At 47.1% G+C, this 19579-nt stretch overlaps 1 protein-coding gene across 8 annotated transcripts in view; it reads right to left on the bottom strand.

The window, feature by feature from the left end:
• The window catches only part of PHF20 (PHD finger protein 20), a 204453-nt gene that overhangs the window by 129414 nt on the left and 55460 nt on the right, over positions 1–19579 (bottom strand). For all 8 annotated transcript variants that reach the window (XM_025214660.1, XM_006032917.3, XM_006032918.3 and 5 more), the window contains 3 exons: positions 14039–14146; positions 12677–12856; positions 12008–12175 (listed from right to left, as the gene is read on the bottom strand). In XM_025214660.1, the coding sequence (XP_025070445.1) occupies positions 12008–12175; positions 12677–12856; positions 14039–14146 (456 nt within the window). The remainder of the gene's footprint in view (positions 1–12007; positions 12176–12676; positions 12857–14038; positions 14147–19579) is intronic.

Genomic DNA, 19579 nt, shown 5'->3' with positions numbered 1-19579 from the left:
CCCCCCCCCCCCCCCCCCCCCCCAAGTGCCTGGCCAGTTGCAAACCCTGGGTTGCAAATGCTACGCTCACCATCCTGCTGTCCTCCCCCAAGGCCCTCCGGAGCAGAGCATGTGCACCCCAGCACAGCAGGGCTGTGCAGGAAATCTGCTTGCCACTGCAAGGTCCACACTGCCCTGGCCACACTTCCTCTGTGTGCACTGGGACAGCACAGGGTTGCACGCCTTGCTGCTGCCCTCGCCTGCAGGGGAAGTGTGGGAAGACCTTCCGTTGGGGCCAGAGGGCTGCAGACTTGGTTCCCTGGCTCCACAGCCCCAGCAGCTGGGGCCCTTTCTGGCAGGGCTGGGGGGTAAGGGCTGTGGGTGGGGGGAAAGGGGCACAAGCAGAGCTAGGGGGAGTGAGGGACACCAGCAGGGCTGTTGGGGGCATTTAATTTTAACCATGGATTTTGGGGGTTTTATCAGAGAATTTGTGATTATTTAACATGGAAAACCAGGATCCCTGCTCATCAGGAGGGAGTTGTTTACAGTCAAGCAGGGCTACACTAGGCCACACTAATTTAGAAGCCCCACTCCCCATGGATTTAATTGTTTTGAGGAATATAAATCGTAGGCCTCCAGTTCCTTACAAATTAATCAGTGGGCAAATGATGAAGACAAGCCTCACGCTTAACTGGCATCATGATCTGTGCTATGTTCCCACCCCCATCCCCCTCCTGGGCCCTGTAAACCAACCTAACTCGGTACACACCTCTGTTATGGTGGGTCTCAAGTCCAGGGCTTCCAGTTCCCAGAGGAGTCCACATTTAAGCTGCACTGACGTCACGCAGCCCTACTTAGTCATGGGCTCATGAACCCCCTTGGAACTGGCTTGGTTTTAAGACAGACCAAAGAAGAAGTTATCAAGACTTCATAGTATCATAGAACATTAGGATTGGAAGGGACCTCAGGAGGTCATCTAGTCCAACCCCCTGCTCAAAGCAGGATCAACTCCAACTAGATCATCCCAGCCTTTAAAACAACAAGCCCCCCCCACAAGACGACAGCTTAAACTAGGGCTGGCAAACTGGAAATTCTAGGCTGCTGAACAGCCTTGCCCACTGCCAGAGCAAGCTGAATTAATCCCTCCAGTGGCGAGCAAATACCTTGCTTTGCTTCTCACATCTCTGCACTGAAGATTCCCACTGCATGGCAGCCTGTCACTTAAATATTGTCTAGTCAGAGGCTGTAATCTCAGGCATAGGCAACGAGGAACATGCACACACAGCAAACACACACATATGTTCCTTGCAATTAAGAGCTCAAGATCACCAGCTTCTTCTGACCAAGCATTCAGATAAATAAGTGAAGTGCGCACACCTCAGCTAGGAGGTTCCTCATGCAGGAGTTAGGGGACAATGACACAATGGAGTCTGGGAAAAAGTGGAAGCAAGGGAGAGGTTCTGATCCATTGACAAAGCATGCTTACAATATGCCTCCTCAATCGCCAGCCTGATTGACAGGCAAGACCTACGTGAAGGATCCAAGGGCCCTGTGCAGCTCCAGGCTCACCCGTCAGGGCTCTACCATGGCAAGAGTAGCTGTGGCCCCTCCACTTCCCACACCGGGCAGTGCTTGCTCCTGCTGCCCAGCGCTCGAGCTGCGGGCAGGCAGCAACAGCAAACACTGCCTGGTGCGGCAAGAGGGGGAAGGCCGCAGCTGCTGCCGCCGCGGCAGTCCCAACGGGCGAGCCCGGAGCCAGCGCAGGGCCCAGGCTGGCAGCTGGAATGGGTTACAAGCTGGTGCTGAGTGCAGGGGGGTGGGAAAAGCAGCCCCTCCCCCACCCTGTGCCTGGCACCCCACGCTACAGCTGCTCACAGCCCACATGGGGCTGCCTGTGCCTGCACAGAACAGTCCCACACGAGCTGTGAGCGCCTGCAGCAGGGAGCGCCCTTCCCCACACCCACCCCTTACTTGAGCTTCCCATGCAGGGGAGCCACCTGGTGGGGCTTCTGGCTGGGGAGGCAGAACTGGGCGGGCCCTGCTGTTGCAAGAACTCTCCAGAGCTTCCCCTGGGTCCTACTGCCCTTGGTTCCTGTTATCTTTGACAGGAGCCAAGGACAGATAAATTTTAATTTTCTAAATTTTTTTAGGGGCCCCACGGGCCAGATAGAATGGCCTCGCAGGCCATATTTTGCCCACCCCTGCCCTAAATGCTGGCTTTGGTGGTTACTGTTGTTTAACCTTCTCCTTGATGGTGAACAAAACTTCCTGGTGAGCAGCTGTAAAAGGGTCAAAACTTTTGAAGAAGCATCTCTGCAACTCTGCCTGGAGTTCTTTCACCTGCCTCTCCAGGGCCTCAAGCTGGGCACCCATGGGACAGGTGATGGGATTGCTGTTCCCCTACCCATCCCCAGGCTGCAGGTGCCCCACCAGGCAAGTCTCACAGACAGGGCCAGGGTGCTGCTAGCCCTCCCAAGGGCTCCGTCAGGGTGGAAGCCTCAGAGGAGCCCTGCATTGGGGGCATCACAGGGAAAGGGTTCCTGGCTGCATGCCATGTCCTTGCCACCATTGAGGGTGTGGAGAGCACCCTGTCCAAGTTCGCAGATGACACCAAGTTATGGGGCAAAGTTAACACACCAGAGGGCAGGGAGCAGATACAGGCCGATCTGGACAGGTGGATCAATGGGCAGAACGAAACACGATACAATACAACAAAGACAAATGCAAGGTGCTCTACCTAGGGAGGAGGAATTCCCAGCACACCTATAGGCTGGGGGATGACCTCCTCAGCAGCTCAGCAGCTGAAAGTATCTTGGAGTCATAGTTAACTCCAAGATGAACATGAGCCGGTAGTATAATGAAGCCATCAACAAAGCCAATTGCACCTTATCGTGCATTAGCAGATACATGACCAACAGATCGAGGGAGATGATGTTCCCGCTCTATGTGGTACTGGTCAGGCTGCAGCTGAGTACTGTGTCCAGTTCTGGGCACCGCACGTCAAGAGGGATGCGGAGAATCTGGAGAGGGTCCACAGGAGGGCCACCCATATGATTAGTGGCCTCCATGCAAGACCCTACAAGGGGAGGTTGAGGGATCTGGATCTCTTCAGCCTTCACATGAGACACCTGAGGGGAGACCTTGTAGCAGCCTGTAAGTTTATCAAGGGAGGACAACAGAGTTGAAAATGCGCTATTTACCAGGGCACCCCTACGACTAACTAGGAATAATGGGTACAAACTAGTGGAGAGTAGATTCAGGTTAGACATTAGGAAGAAATTTTTCACAGTAAGGGTGGCCAGAATTTGGAACGGGCTGCCAAGAGAGGTGGCACTATCACCTAACTTGGAGGTCTTGAAGAGGAGGCTAGATAGGCACCTGGCTGGGGTCGTCTGACCTTGGTCCTTTTCCTGCCTGGGGCGGGGGGTCATACACGATGATCCTCCGGGGTCCCTTCCAACTCTACAATCTATGAATCAGAGGTAAGCAGGCTGTGGAGGATCAGGGCTGCAGATGATGAGATTGATGGGTACTTTCATTCTCTGCAGGCCTGCACAGCCAGCAGGAAGACAATGCAGGAGGGACCCGATGCAGACAGAGAAGACAGCCACATCCAGAGCCAGATAACACACTGCTGAGGCAACTTCCCCAGTCCAACTGGGGAACAGATACAAGGCCCTGGCATCACTAGAGGAGGGTGCAGCAAAGGAAGCCACATCCTCAACCATCACCATGCAGATTGAGGGACAACGGGAAGAAGAGACACTGAGTCATCATGCAATCTCAGGCAACTCCCTTCTGAGAGGAACCAAGGGCATCTTCTGTCACCCAGATCCCATGGTACAGGAGGTATGCTGCCTGCCCAGTGCCTGGATCTGGGATGTCATTGCGAGGATTCCTGACCTCATCCGGCCCTCCGACTACAATCCCATGGTCCTTGTCCATGTGGGAACAAATTATATGGCAAGGAGTAGTCCGGGCCAGATCATGAGTGACTACAAGGCTCTGGGGGCCAGGCTTAGCAGTTCAGGGGCGCAGGTGGTCTTCTCATCAAGCCTCCTGGTCAGCAGTCGCAGTCAGCATCGAGACAGCTGTATTAGAGAAGCCAACCTGTGGCTCCGGAGCTGGTGCCATTGTGCAGGTTTGGCTTCTTCGACCATGATCTTCGCTTCCATGACAGAGATATGCTGGGATGTGATGGTCTCCATCTCCCTTCGAAAGGTAAGAGTCTGTTCTCTTACAGGTTGGCTGATCTCATGTGCAGGGCTTTAAACTAGGTTCATCGGGGGACGGGGATGCAGAAGACAGAGAGAACCTAGGAACAACGAACCACAAGCTATGCACTAGTAAAGTCCATGCAAGTATTGCAGGGACCGATAGACATCAGGACAGGGGGATATCAAGGGCACCCACTGGGAGGCTTAAGTGTCTCTATGCTAATGCTAAGAGCATGGGGAACAAGCAGGAGGAACTCACACTCCTGCCTGCAAACAAAGACGTTGACTTGGTTGGTTTAACTGAAACCTGGTGGGTCCCTACCCACGATTGGGCAGTAGGCACTGAGGGCTACATGCTGTATAGATGTGACAGAGTGGGAAAAAGCGGAGGGAGGGGAGGTGTGTTGTTCTCTATGTTAAGGAGCAATACACGTTTTCAGTGATCAAGAGGGGCAAATTGAGGCACTGTGGGTCAGAATACAAGGGGTCAGGTTGAATAGGACTTGGTAGTAGGAGGCTATTACAGACCACTGCACCAGGAGAATGAGCTAGACCTGGAATTCTCAAGGCAGCTCTCAGAGGCAGTTCACTCAAGCAATATGGTTGTCATGGGTAACCTTAACTACCCAGACATCTGCTGGGAGGAGCAGTTAGCTAGATCCGACTGTTCACATAGGTTCCTAACCTGCATACAGGACCTTCACCTAACACAGGAAGTATATGATCCCACTAGGGGAAATGTCTTACTGGATTTAGTATTTGCTACAGGGAATGACCTGGTGGGGGATCTGCAGATAAAGGGCAACCTAGAGAACAGTGACCACCAACTGTTAGAATTTACTATCCATTGTAAGGTGGGAAAAATAACTAGTAGGTCAGAAGTGCTGGACTTCAGAAGTGCTAACTTCAATGAGCTCAGGAGGTTAGTAAGTGAGACACTGAAGCACAGGAGGAGCCTAGAAGAGATGGGAGTCCAGGAAGGTTATTGTTCCTCAAGGGAACGATCCTTCGGGCACAGAAAGGGACAATCCCATTGCACACACAGGGGGGCAAAGGAGCCATGAAACCCTCTTGGCTGAAGAGGGAAATTCAGGAGAGCATAGGGATGAAAAAGGAGGCATACAGACTGTGGAAGCAGGGGGTTGCCACTAAGGAGGAATATACCTACTTGGCTCATATTTGCAGGGAGTTGGTTAGAAAGGCCAAGGTGGCAATAGAACTCAGGCTGGCAACATAAATTAAAGACAACAAAAGCCCCTTTTCAGGTATATAGGGAGCAAAAAGGTGCATGGTAACACAGGACCCCTAAAGGAAAGGCTGGTACAATTAGTGACAAATAGGAGGGACAAGGTCAAGCTCTTCAATTAGTTTTTTGCATCAGTATTCCTGAGCACAGAAAAAGACATGTCTCCAAATTTGACCACAGATAGGCACAGCAGAGATACCAGCCCAACAATGGTTAGCACCGACCTAGTGAAGGGACACCTGGAGTGGCTTGATGTGTTCAAGTCAGCAGGCCCAGACGATCTTCAGCCAAGGGTGCTGAAAGAATTAGCCAGTGTCATAGCAGAACCACTGGCAAGACTGTTTGAGCACTCACGGCACTCAGCGCAAGTCCAAGAGGACTGGTAAAGGGCCATTGTGGTTCCTATTATCAGAAAGGGGAGGAAGGAGGATCTGGCTAACTATAGACCACTTAGCTTCACCTCTATAATTGGGAAAACCATTGAAAAAATTATTAAGTATTACATTTGTGGAAGTCCAACAGGAAAAATAATGCTGAAGGGCAACCAGCATGGATTCACAGCAGGTAGATCCTGCCTGACAAATCTTGTTTCTTTTTACAACAAGGTCTCAAAACTGCTTAGATGCAGGAATCGAGGTTGATGTCATATACTTGGATTTAAAAAAAACCTTCGATACAGTGTCACATCCCAGTCTCATAAAAAATCTAAGCAGCTGTGACTTAGATAATTACACGGTCAGGTGGGTGGCAAATTGGCTAATGGGACGCACCCAGAGAGCGGTGATAGACGGGTCGGTACCAACCTGGAAAGATGTGGGCAGTGGGGTCTCCCCAAGGCTCAGTCCTTGGACCAGTGCTGGTCAGTATCTTCATCAGTGACTTGGACGAGGGCATGGAGAGCACACTGTCCAAGTTCGCGGATGACACCAAATTATGGGGCAAAGTAAACACACTGAAGGGTAGGGAATGGATTCAGATGGGTTTGGACATGCTGGAAAAGTGGGGAGAACAAAACAGGATGCAGTTTAACATGTATAAGTGCAAGGTACTGCACCTGGGAAGGAGGAGTAACCAACACACTTACAGATTGCGAGACGACTTTCTAAGCAGCACAGAAGGAGCGAGGGATCTTGGAGTCATAGTCAACTCCAAGATGAACATGAGTCAACAATGTGACGAGGTGATCAATAATACTAATTGCACTTTATCATGCATTAACAGGTGCATCACAAACAGGTCTAAGGAGATGATACTTTCCCTCTACGCGGCATTGGTAAGGCCACAGCTGGAGTACTTCAAGAGGGATGTGGATAACCTTGAGAGGGTCCAGAGGGCCACTCGTATGGTTAGGGGTCTGCAGGTAAGGTCCTACGAGGAGAGACTGAAGGACCCAGCCTCCGTAAGAGAAGGCTGAGAGGTGATCTAGTGGCCATCTACAAGTTCATTGAGGGGGAGGGGAAAGAGAGGCCACAAGGAATACTTTGTTTGCCAGGGCGCCCCTTGGAGTAACTAGGAACAACGGCCACAAACTGACAGACAGCAGATTTAAACTAGACATTAGGAAGAATTTCTTTATGGTAAGGGTTACCAGAATCTGGAATAAGCTTCCAAGTGAGGTGGTGCTCTCCCCTACTTTGGAGGTCTTTAAGAAGAGACTAAACAAACACCTGGCTGGGGTCGTCTGACCCCAGCCCTCTTTCATGCCTAGGGCAGATGGCCAGACTCAATGATCTACTGAGGTCCTTTCCAACCCTAAAAATTTATTAAATCCATGGCTTGGGTACCTCAAAATAGGAATAGGCGTTTCAGTGCTGGTTGATCAACATCACATATTTCAACCTCTGCAGGAGTGTTGGAGACCAACACCTTTATAAAAGTGTCAAGTTCCTATGCTGACCAGAGTCAAAATATCGGTGGTATCCAATCTGGATCTCAAACTGTCTTTTAAACTGCATTCGCTCAGAGAGAAGGGAAATCTCTCTCACGCCGCATTGTATAGCATCTGGCATCTCCTACCTCCTACGCTACAGGCACTAAACTTGTACCAAGCTGTAGCACATCTATTAAGTTTTAAGGCGCTGTACCTTATGCACTTTATTTAAAGTACAAAAGTTACAGCGCCTTTGGAAATGCCTGCTGTTCACGTGTATAGGCACCCAAAATGTCTATATGGTATCTAGTGGGTAGATATGTTACCCACCAATGCTACGCATTTACCAGTGGTCTTTACCTTCAGAATCATGGAATCAAAGAATCACAGAGAAGTAGGGCTGGAAAGAACCTCCAGAGATGTAGTCCCACCCCTGCCCAAGGCAGGATCACCCCTTTCCAAACTGTCCTATATAAATACATTGTCTAACTCAGAGGTTCCCAACCACCTGGGGGTTGCAAACCTGAAGGGTTGGCTACTGGGTCATGTGAGGGGTTAAAGCTGGTCGGCAAGCACAGCCCCAGGAGGAAGGCAGCCAGCTCCATGCACCCCGCCCCACTCCTGCCGCCATGGCTGCACCTAGCCGTGCCCATGCAGCAGGTACTGTGGCCCGCAGCAGGTACTGTGGCCCGCAGCAGGCCGGGCAGGAACCCTCAGCCCTGCCTATGGCTGGGAGCAGGGTGATGTCAGAGGGGAAATGCCCAGAGCAGAGGGCGAGGAGGTGGCTCCGCTGCTTGCTCCTAAGGAAGGCAGCAGAGCCCTTCCTTCCTGGGCAGGTCCAGCTGGGCCCTCCCCGAGCAACCACCTGTGCAGCTCCCTCCCCTGCAGGGTCCCCTTGTGCCCACAGTTGTGGTGCCCCAACCTGATCGGGTCCTCGCAACCACACACCCCCCATAAAAATTAAATTCAAATATGTAAATTTGTGTCAATTAAGTTAATGTAATTGTGTGTTAATTAAATGTAAATGTGAGAATTAAATTTAAATATGTTTGCCGGTCCACAGTGAAAAGGTTGGGAACCACCGGTCTAACCTATTAGCAAAACCACACAGTCAAGCCTGACACAACCACAAGACACAACATTCTAAACTGATGCAGGTAAAGCAGGAAGACAGTGGCCAATGTCCTGCTCATGCAAAGGCTGTTAAAATATACTTCAGAGCTATAAGGCACAGGGCCATGCCCCCTACTACAAAGAAAGGCAACCCCCCCCTCCCCCTCCCCCAGCCACTCCTTTCTGTACCACTCTGACCATGGAGTACAATTTCTCTCCCGTCTCCCACGGCTTCATAAGTATTATTGCCAAGAGCTCCGACACCTCTTCTACCAGTTGCTTCAGTACCCTGGGATGAAGTTCATAAGGTCCTGTTGACTTTGCATTCAGGCCCAAAGCTCTCGGTCTGTTTCCTTTTTTATCTCTTCCCTCTACTTGTACTCTTCCTTCTGCAAAGAGTCCTTATTAGGTGTCTGGCTCCAGCTTAATCGTTTTGCGGAGACTGAGGCAAAGTAGCTGTTGAGGGGCTCCGCCTTCTTTGCATCTTCTATTAAGAGCTCACCCTGGCTTTTTAGCAGTGGACACACAGCTGTGAAAAGGGCCAATATAGTGCCATTTCTTTTAAGGGAACTACAGACTGGTTAGCCTTAACTCAACACCTGGGAAATTATTGATGCATATTGTAAGGCAGCCTAGTACCTTGGTCATTCTTTCCTGGCCAACATACTCTTCTTGTTGTCTTCAACTTCTCAAACCAGGCACAGGTCTTTTAGTTTTTAAGGGCTTTTAAAAAACAACTAAAACAACAAAAACAAAAGCAAAAATGTTTGCCTTCCTGATTTAGTCTCTTTAGGTTCTTGCCATTGTGGTATGCTTTCTTGATGACTGGCCCATGTTTCCACTGCCTGCATGCTTTCCTTTTGCATTTGAGGCATCCGAGAAGCTCTTTGTGCAGCCATGTGAGTCTCTTACCATTGTTCCTGTGCTTCTACGGTGTCAAAAAGGCTTCTTTTTGGGCTTCCAATACTGTGCCCTTTAGAAGCTCCCAGCCCTCCTGGGCACCTTCATCCTTCAGTTTGCCTTCCCCTGGCATCAGGCCTACTCTCTCCTTAAGTCTGCTGAAATCTGCCTTTTGGACATCCAGTGTCTTTGTTCTGCTGACCTCATACTTTTCCTGTCTCAGGATCATGAATTCTATCATCTCGTAATTGCTTCCTCCCGAGCTTCCCATCACCCTCACATCCTCCAACCAGTTCTTCCTTATTGGTCAGGAGAAGATCCAAGATTAATGATCCCCTACTTGCATCTTCAACCTTCTGAAACAGGAGTTACCTTCCACACAAGTTAGAAACCAGCTCAACATTTTGTTTGGGTATATTAATCTTCCACAGCAGATGTCTGGAAAACTAAAGTCTCCCATCAATACCATCTCATGACTTTTGGACAACTTTGTCACCTCCAAGAAGAGTGCCTCCCTCCACCTCTTCACCCAAATGTATTCTGATCTTCTACCTTTTTCCTCCTGAACCAGGGAATAAGAATGTTTTTGACATAGTAGGCAACCTCACTACCTTTTACAGATGCTGAATCAAATGCCAAAATATATAGATATTTAGAATTTATTTTATTATAATGATTGAGGCACTGGTAGGCTTCCATATTCTGCTTCTTGCCTGCCTAGATACCTGCCCTGGCATAGTTTACTCCTCTGCAGCTCTTTCCTGGGCTAACCACTTCTCCTAGAAGCCTAACTGGAGCCTTCTGGCTCCCTGTTACCTTTCCCTTAAACTACTTATTGCATCAGACCATACTTAACAGTTATGGGGGAAAATGGGAGCTCTGTGGTGTATGGATACTGTAAATGTTGAAGGGGTTGGAGGGTCAAAAAACTTGTACAGAGGAATACTAGACAACAAATTAAAGGAATTGGGGGGGAGGGGAAAAGAGTGTTTATACAAGGCAAAAAGAAGGAATTGAATCAAGTACTTATGAATCTGTATGAACTACTTTAGTGATGCTAGCACCTGTAAATCCAGTTTAACTGTGTGGTACATTTTATCTGCTTTGTGTTGCTTCAGGATGGCCTTGATTATCTGGATTAAAATCAATAGCCCTAGCACCAAAAGTGAATTTTTAAAAAAGGGTGCACCCTTATATTGTTAGAAATTTGACAGTATTAAATGTAGGTTGAAGGTTCAACATAGAGAAATGCAAAGTGCTGCATCTGGCAAGGAAGAACCCCTAGCACACCTACAAGCTGGGCATTGCTAACCTGACCAGCACTACAAATGAAAGGGATCTGAGGGCAACAATAGAACGCAGCATGAATATGAGCCAGTAATGCAACGCAGTAGCCACTAGAGCCAATAGAACTCTGGCATGCATCAATTGATGCATCTCCAATAAATCCAAGGAAGTGATTCTCCCACTTTACTCAACATTGGTGCAGCCGCAGCTAGAGTATGGCATCCAGCTCTGGGCGCCGCACTTCCAACAAGGACATGCTAAAGCTCAAAAGGGTTCAGAGAAGGGCCACCCGTATGATCAGGGATTCGCATGGCAAGCCATACAAGGAGAGGCTGAATGATCTCAGACTCTTCAGCCTAAAGAAAAGAAGGCTGAGAGGAGACCTGATTGTGGCTTAGTGCTTGCTATATCAGAGGCATACATCAGGGACTCAGTGAGCAACTGTTCACCAGGGCACCCTGGGGGAAAACTAGAAACAACGGCCATAAACTCCTGGAAGATAGTTTCAGGTTGGACATTAGGAAAAACTTCTTTACGACTAGGATGTTCAGACTATGGAACAAACTCCCCACAGAGGTTGTGCAATCATCTACCCTAGAGGTCTTCAAGAGAAGGTTGGACTGTCACCTGGCTGGGGTCATCTGACCCCAGAAGTCTTTCCTGCTCATGCAGGGGGCTGGACCCGATGATCCTTCGGTCCAGCCCTATGATTCTATGATTACATTCTTTTTAGACCTCGGGTTTAACCTTTATGTATAAAAATGTAAATACGTAGGAAAAATGACAAGGACATTTCTAAATAAAAACCCTACAAAGACAGAATACTTAAAGTATCAGTAATATACATTATAAAACATTAAATATGTTGCAGTTTTTCAGAGAGATGTGTTATGAAAAATTCAGAGTTTAACACATCTGAATTTCTTGAAAGGTTAGGTATGGAAATATACCAAGAAGAGCCCAAGAACCTTAACTCTGCTTTTCCATCACACTACTATTATTTAAAACTGACCTTTTTGCCACGTAATCCAAAACCACAAATGCTAAAATATGAATTATAATTGTGGGGTTAATGCCAGTATATGCTCAGTTACCTTACCTTTCACATACTAAAAGTCAACCCGAAACCTAATCATGTAAAATAAATAATGGACACTTTTTATAGCAAACTGCTCAGAACAAAACCGATGAAAGCTTACTTATGCCAAAGCTAAGAAAACCATAATCCTGTGTCTTTTTTTTCTGTTCAACATTCAGAGAAATCTATTTGTTTAAAAAAAAAACATATATACACAAGGGAGAACCTTAGATTAGAAAAAGTTGTCCAGTACCAATGGTTTTATGAATAAGAATAAAAGGCAATCAACCTTAAATTTGTAAAATCTAAATATGAACCTGTAGCAGCAGAAGGCTCTTGTGTTTCAGCAGTTATGAAGGAAGTCTCAGGATCTACCATTTTTTCTTGTAAACTAATATTTGCATCAAGAGCTGTGGTATGTGATACATCTCCAGAGACTACAGGTGCTTGTTCACAGAAGTTTTCATCAGATTCAATGGAAATTTCTATTTAAAATAGAAGGGAGAGGGGAAAACAGAAAGGAAGTTTGTAGGTGCAAAATAAAAATACACTGAGAAAAAAAGGGAATTATTCCACACTACTAGCTGCTGAAGACTCTGTAGGAAAAAGTGAATGCATCTGTTTCACCTTTGTTTTAGGTGGATTGTAAGACTGTATGCAATAAATAAATAAATAAATACATAAATAAATAAAATTTCCCTATTAACTTTGGAATATCACATCAACTGATGCCAACAACTAGACAAGCCTGACCTGTTGAGGATAGATACTATTCCAACTGGCTGAATTTCCTGAGAATGTGGGGAAAGGGAACAGAGAGGCTCTATCAAAGTATTTAGATAGTACAGGAATAATTAGCATAACTACTTAAAGTATCTTGTAGAAATTCTACCTATCAAACACTAAATGATGAATTAATTATAACATGCAGCTAAAAACCTCTTTCATAAGGCAACAAAAAAATACCTTTACAACAAATTACTTACCTTTCTTAGGATCCTTTAGGCTACATGCTGAATCTTTCAAAGGTCCAATTTCTGTCAGAGTTGTTGTGACACAGTCTATGTTTAAAATGTCATGACTTCCACTGGATGAGAGCCTTGAGGATCGTCTCCTAATCTGGTCTCTTTCATGGTTATCTGGAGAGCTCTTCAGTTTTTCCTGAGCTAAAAGATATTACAACGTTTTAAATTTCACTATGTAATAATATTTCAATCCTGAAAATATTAAAGCATAAGATACCAGCACTGGTTAAAGAGTGTAGCTCTCCTAAGCCTCTGTCTATGGGATATTAATCATTAGATGTTTACTGAGCAGTTGACTAATTAGCTGTGCAGTAAATGTTAAGTGTCTACACATGCTCCCCTATTAGGTTGTAGTAAACTAATTTATTCCACAGCAAAATAGTACTTCTAATATCCTGCCACGACATAAGAAGCTCCACAGCAACACACATGTAAACACTGCACTGGCAGGCTGGAGCATAATGGTGCTTTATTGTCAGGGCTAGCCCCGCACGGACCCGCTTGTGTCCCAGCCAGCCCCTCCACAGCACATTGAGCTAGAGGCAGCAGCCCCGGGTGGGCAGGCTGACCCTGCCAAGACCTGCTGCCAGCCAGGGCAACTCCAACATGGCTCAACATCCTACGCAGGAATAAACTCCAGAGCTTATTGCTCCCAGGCACATGTTCAAATGGTGAGCCCAGGAGCAATGAGCTCCAGAACTTATTCATGTGCATTAATTGCATGTGTAGGTAGGCCCAGTGGCAGCAAATTCTTCAAGTATCCCTATTCTTCTATTTACCACAGTACCAGGGGTCACTCATGGTTGTTGCCTGACCCTCAGCTTTGAAGGTTTTCTGAATTCAATTCTTCAAATAAATTGAGTTCAGTGTCCTTGGAGCAGTTTAAACAGTATTTAAAAAAGCCCAGGTTATTAAATTAAAAAGTTCTCTACTATCAAAGGGATACATTCCAATGGGTAGAAACTGAAACTATATAGTCCAGGTAAAAATAAAGTATGATTTTTTCTTAAATGGTGAAAGTAATTAACTATTAGAATACGAGAACTTAGTCCAAGCACAAGTTATTGGGCTTAATGAAGCAGCAAATCACTGGATAAAATTACATGGTCTCTGGTTTTGGGTAGTCAGACTTCATCACAATGATCCATTGTAGCCCAATATTAATGTGCATCATTGCAATGTATTCCTTCTAGAATAAACACTGCCTTTTAACCATCTAATACTGAAATTCAAGGACAATATTAAAAGACGGCATTTTACAACACCGTTCTTCACTACAATAAGTAATAAGTGCTGCAGTATTAAAATGTTATGGATACTCACCCAAGTTTTTTTCAACCCTAGGACGTTTTGATGGAACTTCACCTATTTTAGGTATTTTCCGATGTCTTAATTCCAATGTTATTGGCTGCAGGGTTTGAGAACTTTGCTCTGCAATTTTAACAACAGAGGAAGTATATTTCACTAGAATACCAATAAAATAAAGATGAATAACTAAAATTGATATCTATAATTTTAAAAGCTACTTTTATATTATAAATGAGTTGAAATTAAAAATCAAACACTGACCCTCTAACTCCATTTCACCAATTTCTATTCCTCTAATAACAATGAAAGCTGGTTAGTCAGTCACTGAGATAATGCACAGCTGATCAGAAATGCACTATGACCTCCCATGTCTTGCACCTAATACTTCTATTAAATGCAGCCCAAAGTTGCATCCAACTTTTGTCCAGCTGCAATGCACTCCACACTAATACTGAGTCTATGATATAGCAAGACTCTTCCACCCTTCTCCATAGCGCTGCCATCCTGACAGGTGTCACCCATTTTGTATTTCTTTTTTTGATTAGGCTGAGGTGTAGCACCTTTATTTGGGTCAGAGGTCCACTAAGGCAGTTTTGGTGAGCTGTCATGGGCCGTCAGCACCCTCTCCCCCCGCCCCCGCAACAGCTCACCAAAACTCCTTAACTGGCTCTGCCCTGGGGGCTCCACACTGTGATCATCTAGCAATCCCAGAGTCTCCATGCAGACTGGCCCGGGACCCACACAAGCAGGGCATTCAGCCAGGCAGATGGGATGGAGCCACTGGTGGGTGAGAAGCAGCATTCGGCAGTGGAATGGGTGACTATGCCCAGCATTTTGGGGGCATTGACACCATGCGGCCACAATCTGTTACCTGTACGCCTTTATCCATAGAACCGGTGGCCGCCACAGGGACGTGTGGGCAGCGAAGTGTGGCGCTGCCCTAGGCTATAGCCCCAGCCTGTGCTGTCATGGAACCAAGATCCTGATCCCAGCCCTGCCCCCACTTGCCTGTCCTGCTCCCTGCCCACCTGCAGCTGCATCCCATCTGCCTGGCTGCACACCCTCCCTGCATGGAGCCCAGAGCCCTCAGAAATGGGTCCAGGGCAAATGGGCCATGGTGTCCATGCATTACGGCCAAATCCTAAAGCGGTGGTGGAGACTGGCCGTGGCAGCTGCAAGGAGCCAGGGCTGTGGGGCCTGCTGGGAAGCTAGTCTGGCTGACGTGCCTGGAGACGACAGGACCAGCCGTACGCACCATGACCCAGACCTGCCTTGTGCCCGGGCCAGGTTGGGTCGAGCGATCTGCCACAGGTTGGACAAAATCCCCTGGCAGGCCCAATCCAGCTCACAGGCTATAACTTTGCCCACCCCTGTGCTAGCTCCAGCTTAGCTTCCAGTCAGTCAAGATCCTTCTGAATTGTGTCCCCACCCTCCAGTGTGTTCACCATCCTTCCCAAATTCATGTCACCTGGAAATAGGGAATATGGCAGCTCTCTATTCCAATGTTCAAATCATTAATAAACAAGTTGAATAGCACTGGGTCCAGTACAGGTCCCAGTGGGGCTGCATTCAAAAACTCCTACCATCTGGACATAGATCCATGTATAATTAATTCCCTCTTGCTTGAAGCTATTGAGCCAGTTGTCTCTCCACCTTGTAGAAGTTGTGTCTGGCCCACATATCTCCAACATTTTTTGAGAGAATATTGTGTGGGACTTTGTCAAAAGCCTTGCTGAATCCAGACAAGGTTCTTTGGGTGAATCTGATATCTTTTATTAGACCAACTTAAATAGTTGGGTGAAAATGTTAGCAAGCTTTCAGGTTTAAAAAGCCTTCAGCAAGCTGAGGAAGTTTCTGCAGTTGGTGTGTGCTCTTCCTGGATGGAATGAAAAGTAAAGAAGCCAGAGGCTGGGCTGGTATGCATTCAAGACAGGTAGTCAGTGAAGATGTAAACTGAGGAGTCAGTGGGTGAAAGACAGGCTGGGGAGGGTTGGGGAGTGGAGGGAAGAAGGGGGATGAATGTAGCAGTTAAATAGTGGAAAGGTACCTGGGGAGTAAGATCTCAGGCAGGTTATAATGTCTCATAAATCCAATGTATATATTTAGTCCATGATTTTTTGTATCCAGGAGGTTGATGAAGCGAAGTCCGCTGCATTCCCTTCATCAGGAAACAAGGTTAAGGCTAACCAGTCTGTAGTTCCCCAGGTGCTCCTTTTTGTCTTTTTAAAGAAGTGGCACTATATTGGCCCTTTTCCAGTCTTCTGGTACCTCTCCATTTCTCCCACGACTTCATAAGTATTATTGCCAAGAGCTCTGACACCTCTTCTACCAGTTGCTTCAGTACCCTGGGATGAAGTTCATCAGGTCCTGTTGACTTTGCATTCAGGCCCAAAGCTCTCGGTCTGTTTCCTTTTTTATCTCTTCCCTCTACTTGTACTCTTCCTTCTGCAAAGAGTCCTTATTAGGTGTCTGGCTCCAGCTTAATCGTTTTGCGGAGACTGAGGCAAAGTAGCTGTTGAGGGGCTCCGCCTTCTTTGCATCTTCTATTAAGAGCTCACCCTGGCTTTTTAGCAGTGGACACACAGCTGTGAAAAGGGCCAATATAGTGCCATTTCTTTTAAGGGAACTACAGACTGGTTAGCCTTAACTCAACACCTGGGAAATTATTGATGCATATTGTAAGGCAGCCTAGTACCTTGGTCATTCTTTCCTGGCCAACATACTCTTCTTGTTGTCTTCAACTTCTCAAACCAGGCACAGGTCTTTTAGTTTTTAAGGGCTTTTAAAAAACAACTAAAACAACAAAAACAAAAGCAAAAATGTTTGCCTTCCTGATTTAGTCTCTTTAGGTTCTTGCCATTGTGGTATGCTTTCTTGATGACTGGCCCATGTTTCCACTGCCTGCATGCTTTCCTTTTGCATTTGAGGCATCCGAGAAGCTCTTTGTGCAGCCATGTGAGTCTCTTACCATTGTTCCTGTGCTTCTACGGTGTCAAAAAGGCTTCTTTTTGGGCTTCCAATACTGTGCCCTTTAGAAGCTCCCAGCCCTCCTGGGCACCTTCATCCTTCAGTTTGCCTTCCCCTGGCATCAGGCCTACTCTCTCCTTAAGTCTGCTGAAATCTGCCTTTTGGACATCCAGTGTCTTTGTTCTGCTGACCTCATACTTTTCCTGTCTCAGGATTATGAATTCTATCATCTCGTAATTGCTTCCTCCCAAGCTTCCCATCACCCTCACATCCTCCACCGATTCTTCCTTATTGGTCAGGAGAAGATCCAAGATTAATGATCCCCTACTTGCATCTTCAACCTTCTGAAACAGGAGTTACCTTCCACACAAGTTAGAAACCAGCTCAACATTTTGTTTGGGTATATTTATCTTCCACAGCAGATGTCTGGAAAACTAGTCTCCCATCAATACCATCTCATGACTTTTGGACAACTTTGTCACCTCCAAGAAGGGTGCCTCCTCCACCTCTTCTTCCCAACTTGGTAGACTATAAGAAATCCCCACCATTATATTGGTTCTGTCTCTTTTGCTTTCTATCCTGACGCAAATGTATTCTGATCTTCTACCTTCTTCCTCCTGAACCAGGGAACAAGCATATGTATTTTTTTTTTACATATAGGGCCATACCACCACCTTTTCTCCACAGCCTGTCCTTCCGAAAGAGCATGACCTTCAATGTTGACATTCTAGTTGTAAGAGTTGTCACACGGTCTCTGCGATACAAGTCAGGTCATACTTCCTGTCACAGGCTGCGACTTCCACCTCATCTTGTTTGTTCCCCATGCTTCTCGCATTTCTATACCTACACTTGGATATATTGCTTTCCGATCCGATTGTTCCTCTTATGCATCCCTTGTTGCTGTCCTGTGGCTCTCTGGACTTCTTAGGTTGAGCTGCTTCTTTCAGTCTTCTCCCCTCTGAATTGTTTTTTCTTTTGCTGTTGAGTTTTGTTCACCATCCCCTGTGGAATCTAGTTTAAAAGCCTTCCTTACTAGGTCACCCAAATGGTACCCAAAGATGCTCTTTCCCATTCTGGTTATCTGTACCCCATCTCTTGATAGCAGTCCTCCTTTCCAGAAGGAGAATCATTCATATCAACACCCTCTCAACCATGCATTTACTTCCAAGACACGATGATCCTTGTTGTCATGACCCAAAAGGCATGATTGTGTGTGTGCGCTTCGGCATCAGAATTATCCACGTTAAGTTGCAGAGCATTGCACGGAGTTTCCTGTAGCAAGAGGAAACTCCGGTGCAGGGACCAGTTTCCTGCCTTTTCTGCAGCTTCTTTTGCAGAGTGTATTGCTCACGTTGCAAGAGGAATGCACGGTGCAAAAGAGTTCCCACCACCAGTATGCAAATTCGTTCCCCGTAATTGGCTAGTGCTAAATTATTCACACGTGGCGGCTAGCGATTGGCCTGTTAGCCGTATAAGAGGCTTGAGCAGTTTCTGCCCAAGCCGAAGAGGACTCCACATCCATCTCGTGGGGACTCTGGGTACACGGCAGGGTAATAGAAACCCTGTGTGAGATCCAGAGGAGCATGGCGGCCTGATCCACCGCCCACCTCTTCCCGTCTTCGAGCGCGACTAATATAAGACGTATTTACGATTTCTACATTGGTGGCCTGTTCACCCAGAGCATCCGGAGCTCTGCGCCGTGGAGCCTAGCAACCTCCACGAGACCGTCTGTGTTGTGTCTGTCTGTAACTGCAACTTAATCAAGCTTTCCAGCCTACACCATTGCCATCTCGGTGTAAGTAAACAATCTTTTAAACTACCGATACGCGTCCGTGCCTAATTCCAGAGCAAAGGCCTTCCCTCTCCACCCCCGCGTGCCCGGGCTGCTGGCCACAGCCCGTGTGCAGCACGAAAAAGGGCTCGGGGCGCTCCCTGCCCGCACACTTGCCTGGGCCCTTAACTTCCATAAAAAGCCAGAATGTGTATAATTTGCACCTGAAATTTCTTTAATGTTTTTTTTTCCTTAACATTTAGGTAAAAAGCATTCTTCATTTAACTTCATATGACTTACTGACAGGTAGTTGGGTCTTCCGTTTCCTGCAGAAAAATGGAAAGCACGGATTTTCCCTTTTAACCAAGGAAAATGTGGATTTATCATCTTAAAAAGAAACACATGCATTTTCCACTTTTGCAAAGAGCTACCTCTGCAGGCTAGCTGAGTTCCATCCTGCAATGGGTTGGGGGGGGTAGCGGGAGAAGGATGGTCAGGCAGGGGGTCCATGTGCATGCTCACACAGGTATACGGCTGCAAGGCAGCCTGGAGAACAGCTCCTGAATGTAAGCCTGGCAGGGGAGGGCAGGGGGTGTGGAATTGAGGCCTTCACAAGAAGGGAGGGAGGGAGTTGGGCAGGGCCTGGGCTGCTGCCCAGCTGGGGCAGTGTGTGGGGCTTGGGGCTAGAAGTGCACCAATATATGGGTCCACATTGTCTTGGCACTGATAAAAGGAAAACTGACATTATTGGTCCTTGGCTTTCTTTCGCTGGTGTAGCCAATAGTGTCACTGATAAATACTGTGTGCATGTGCGCAGC

This window comes from Alligator sinensis, unplaced genomic scaffold (genome assembly GCF_000455745.1).
Source record: "Alligator sinensis unplaced genomic scaffold, ASM45574v1 scaffold249_1, whole genome shotgun sequence".
Classification (NCBI taxonomy): domain Eukaryota; kingdom Metazoa; phylum Chordata; order Crocodylia; family Alligatoridae; genus Alligator; species Alligator sinensis.
The sequence above is the reverse complement of the archived record's forward strand: the minus strand, read 5'-3'. Positions and strand labels throughout refer to the sequence as shown.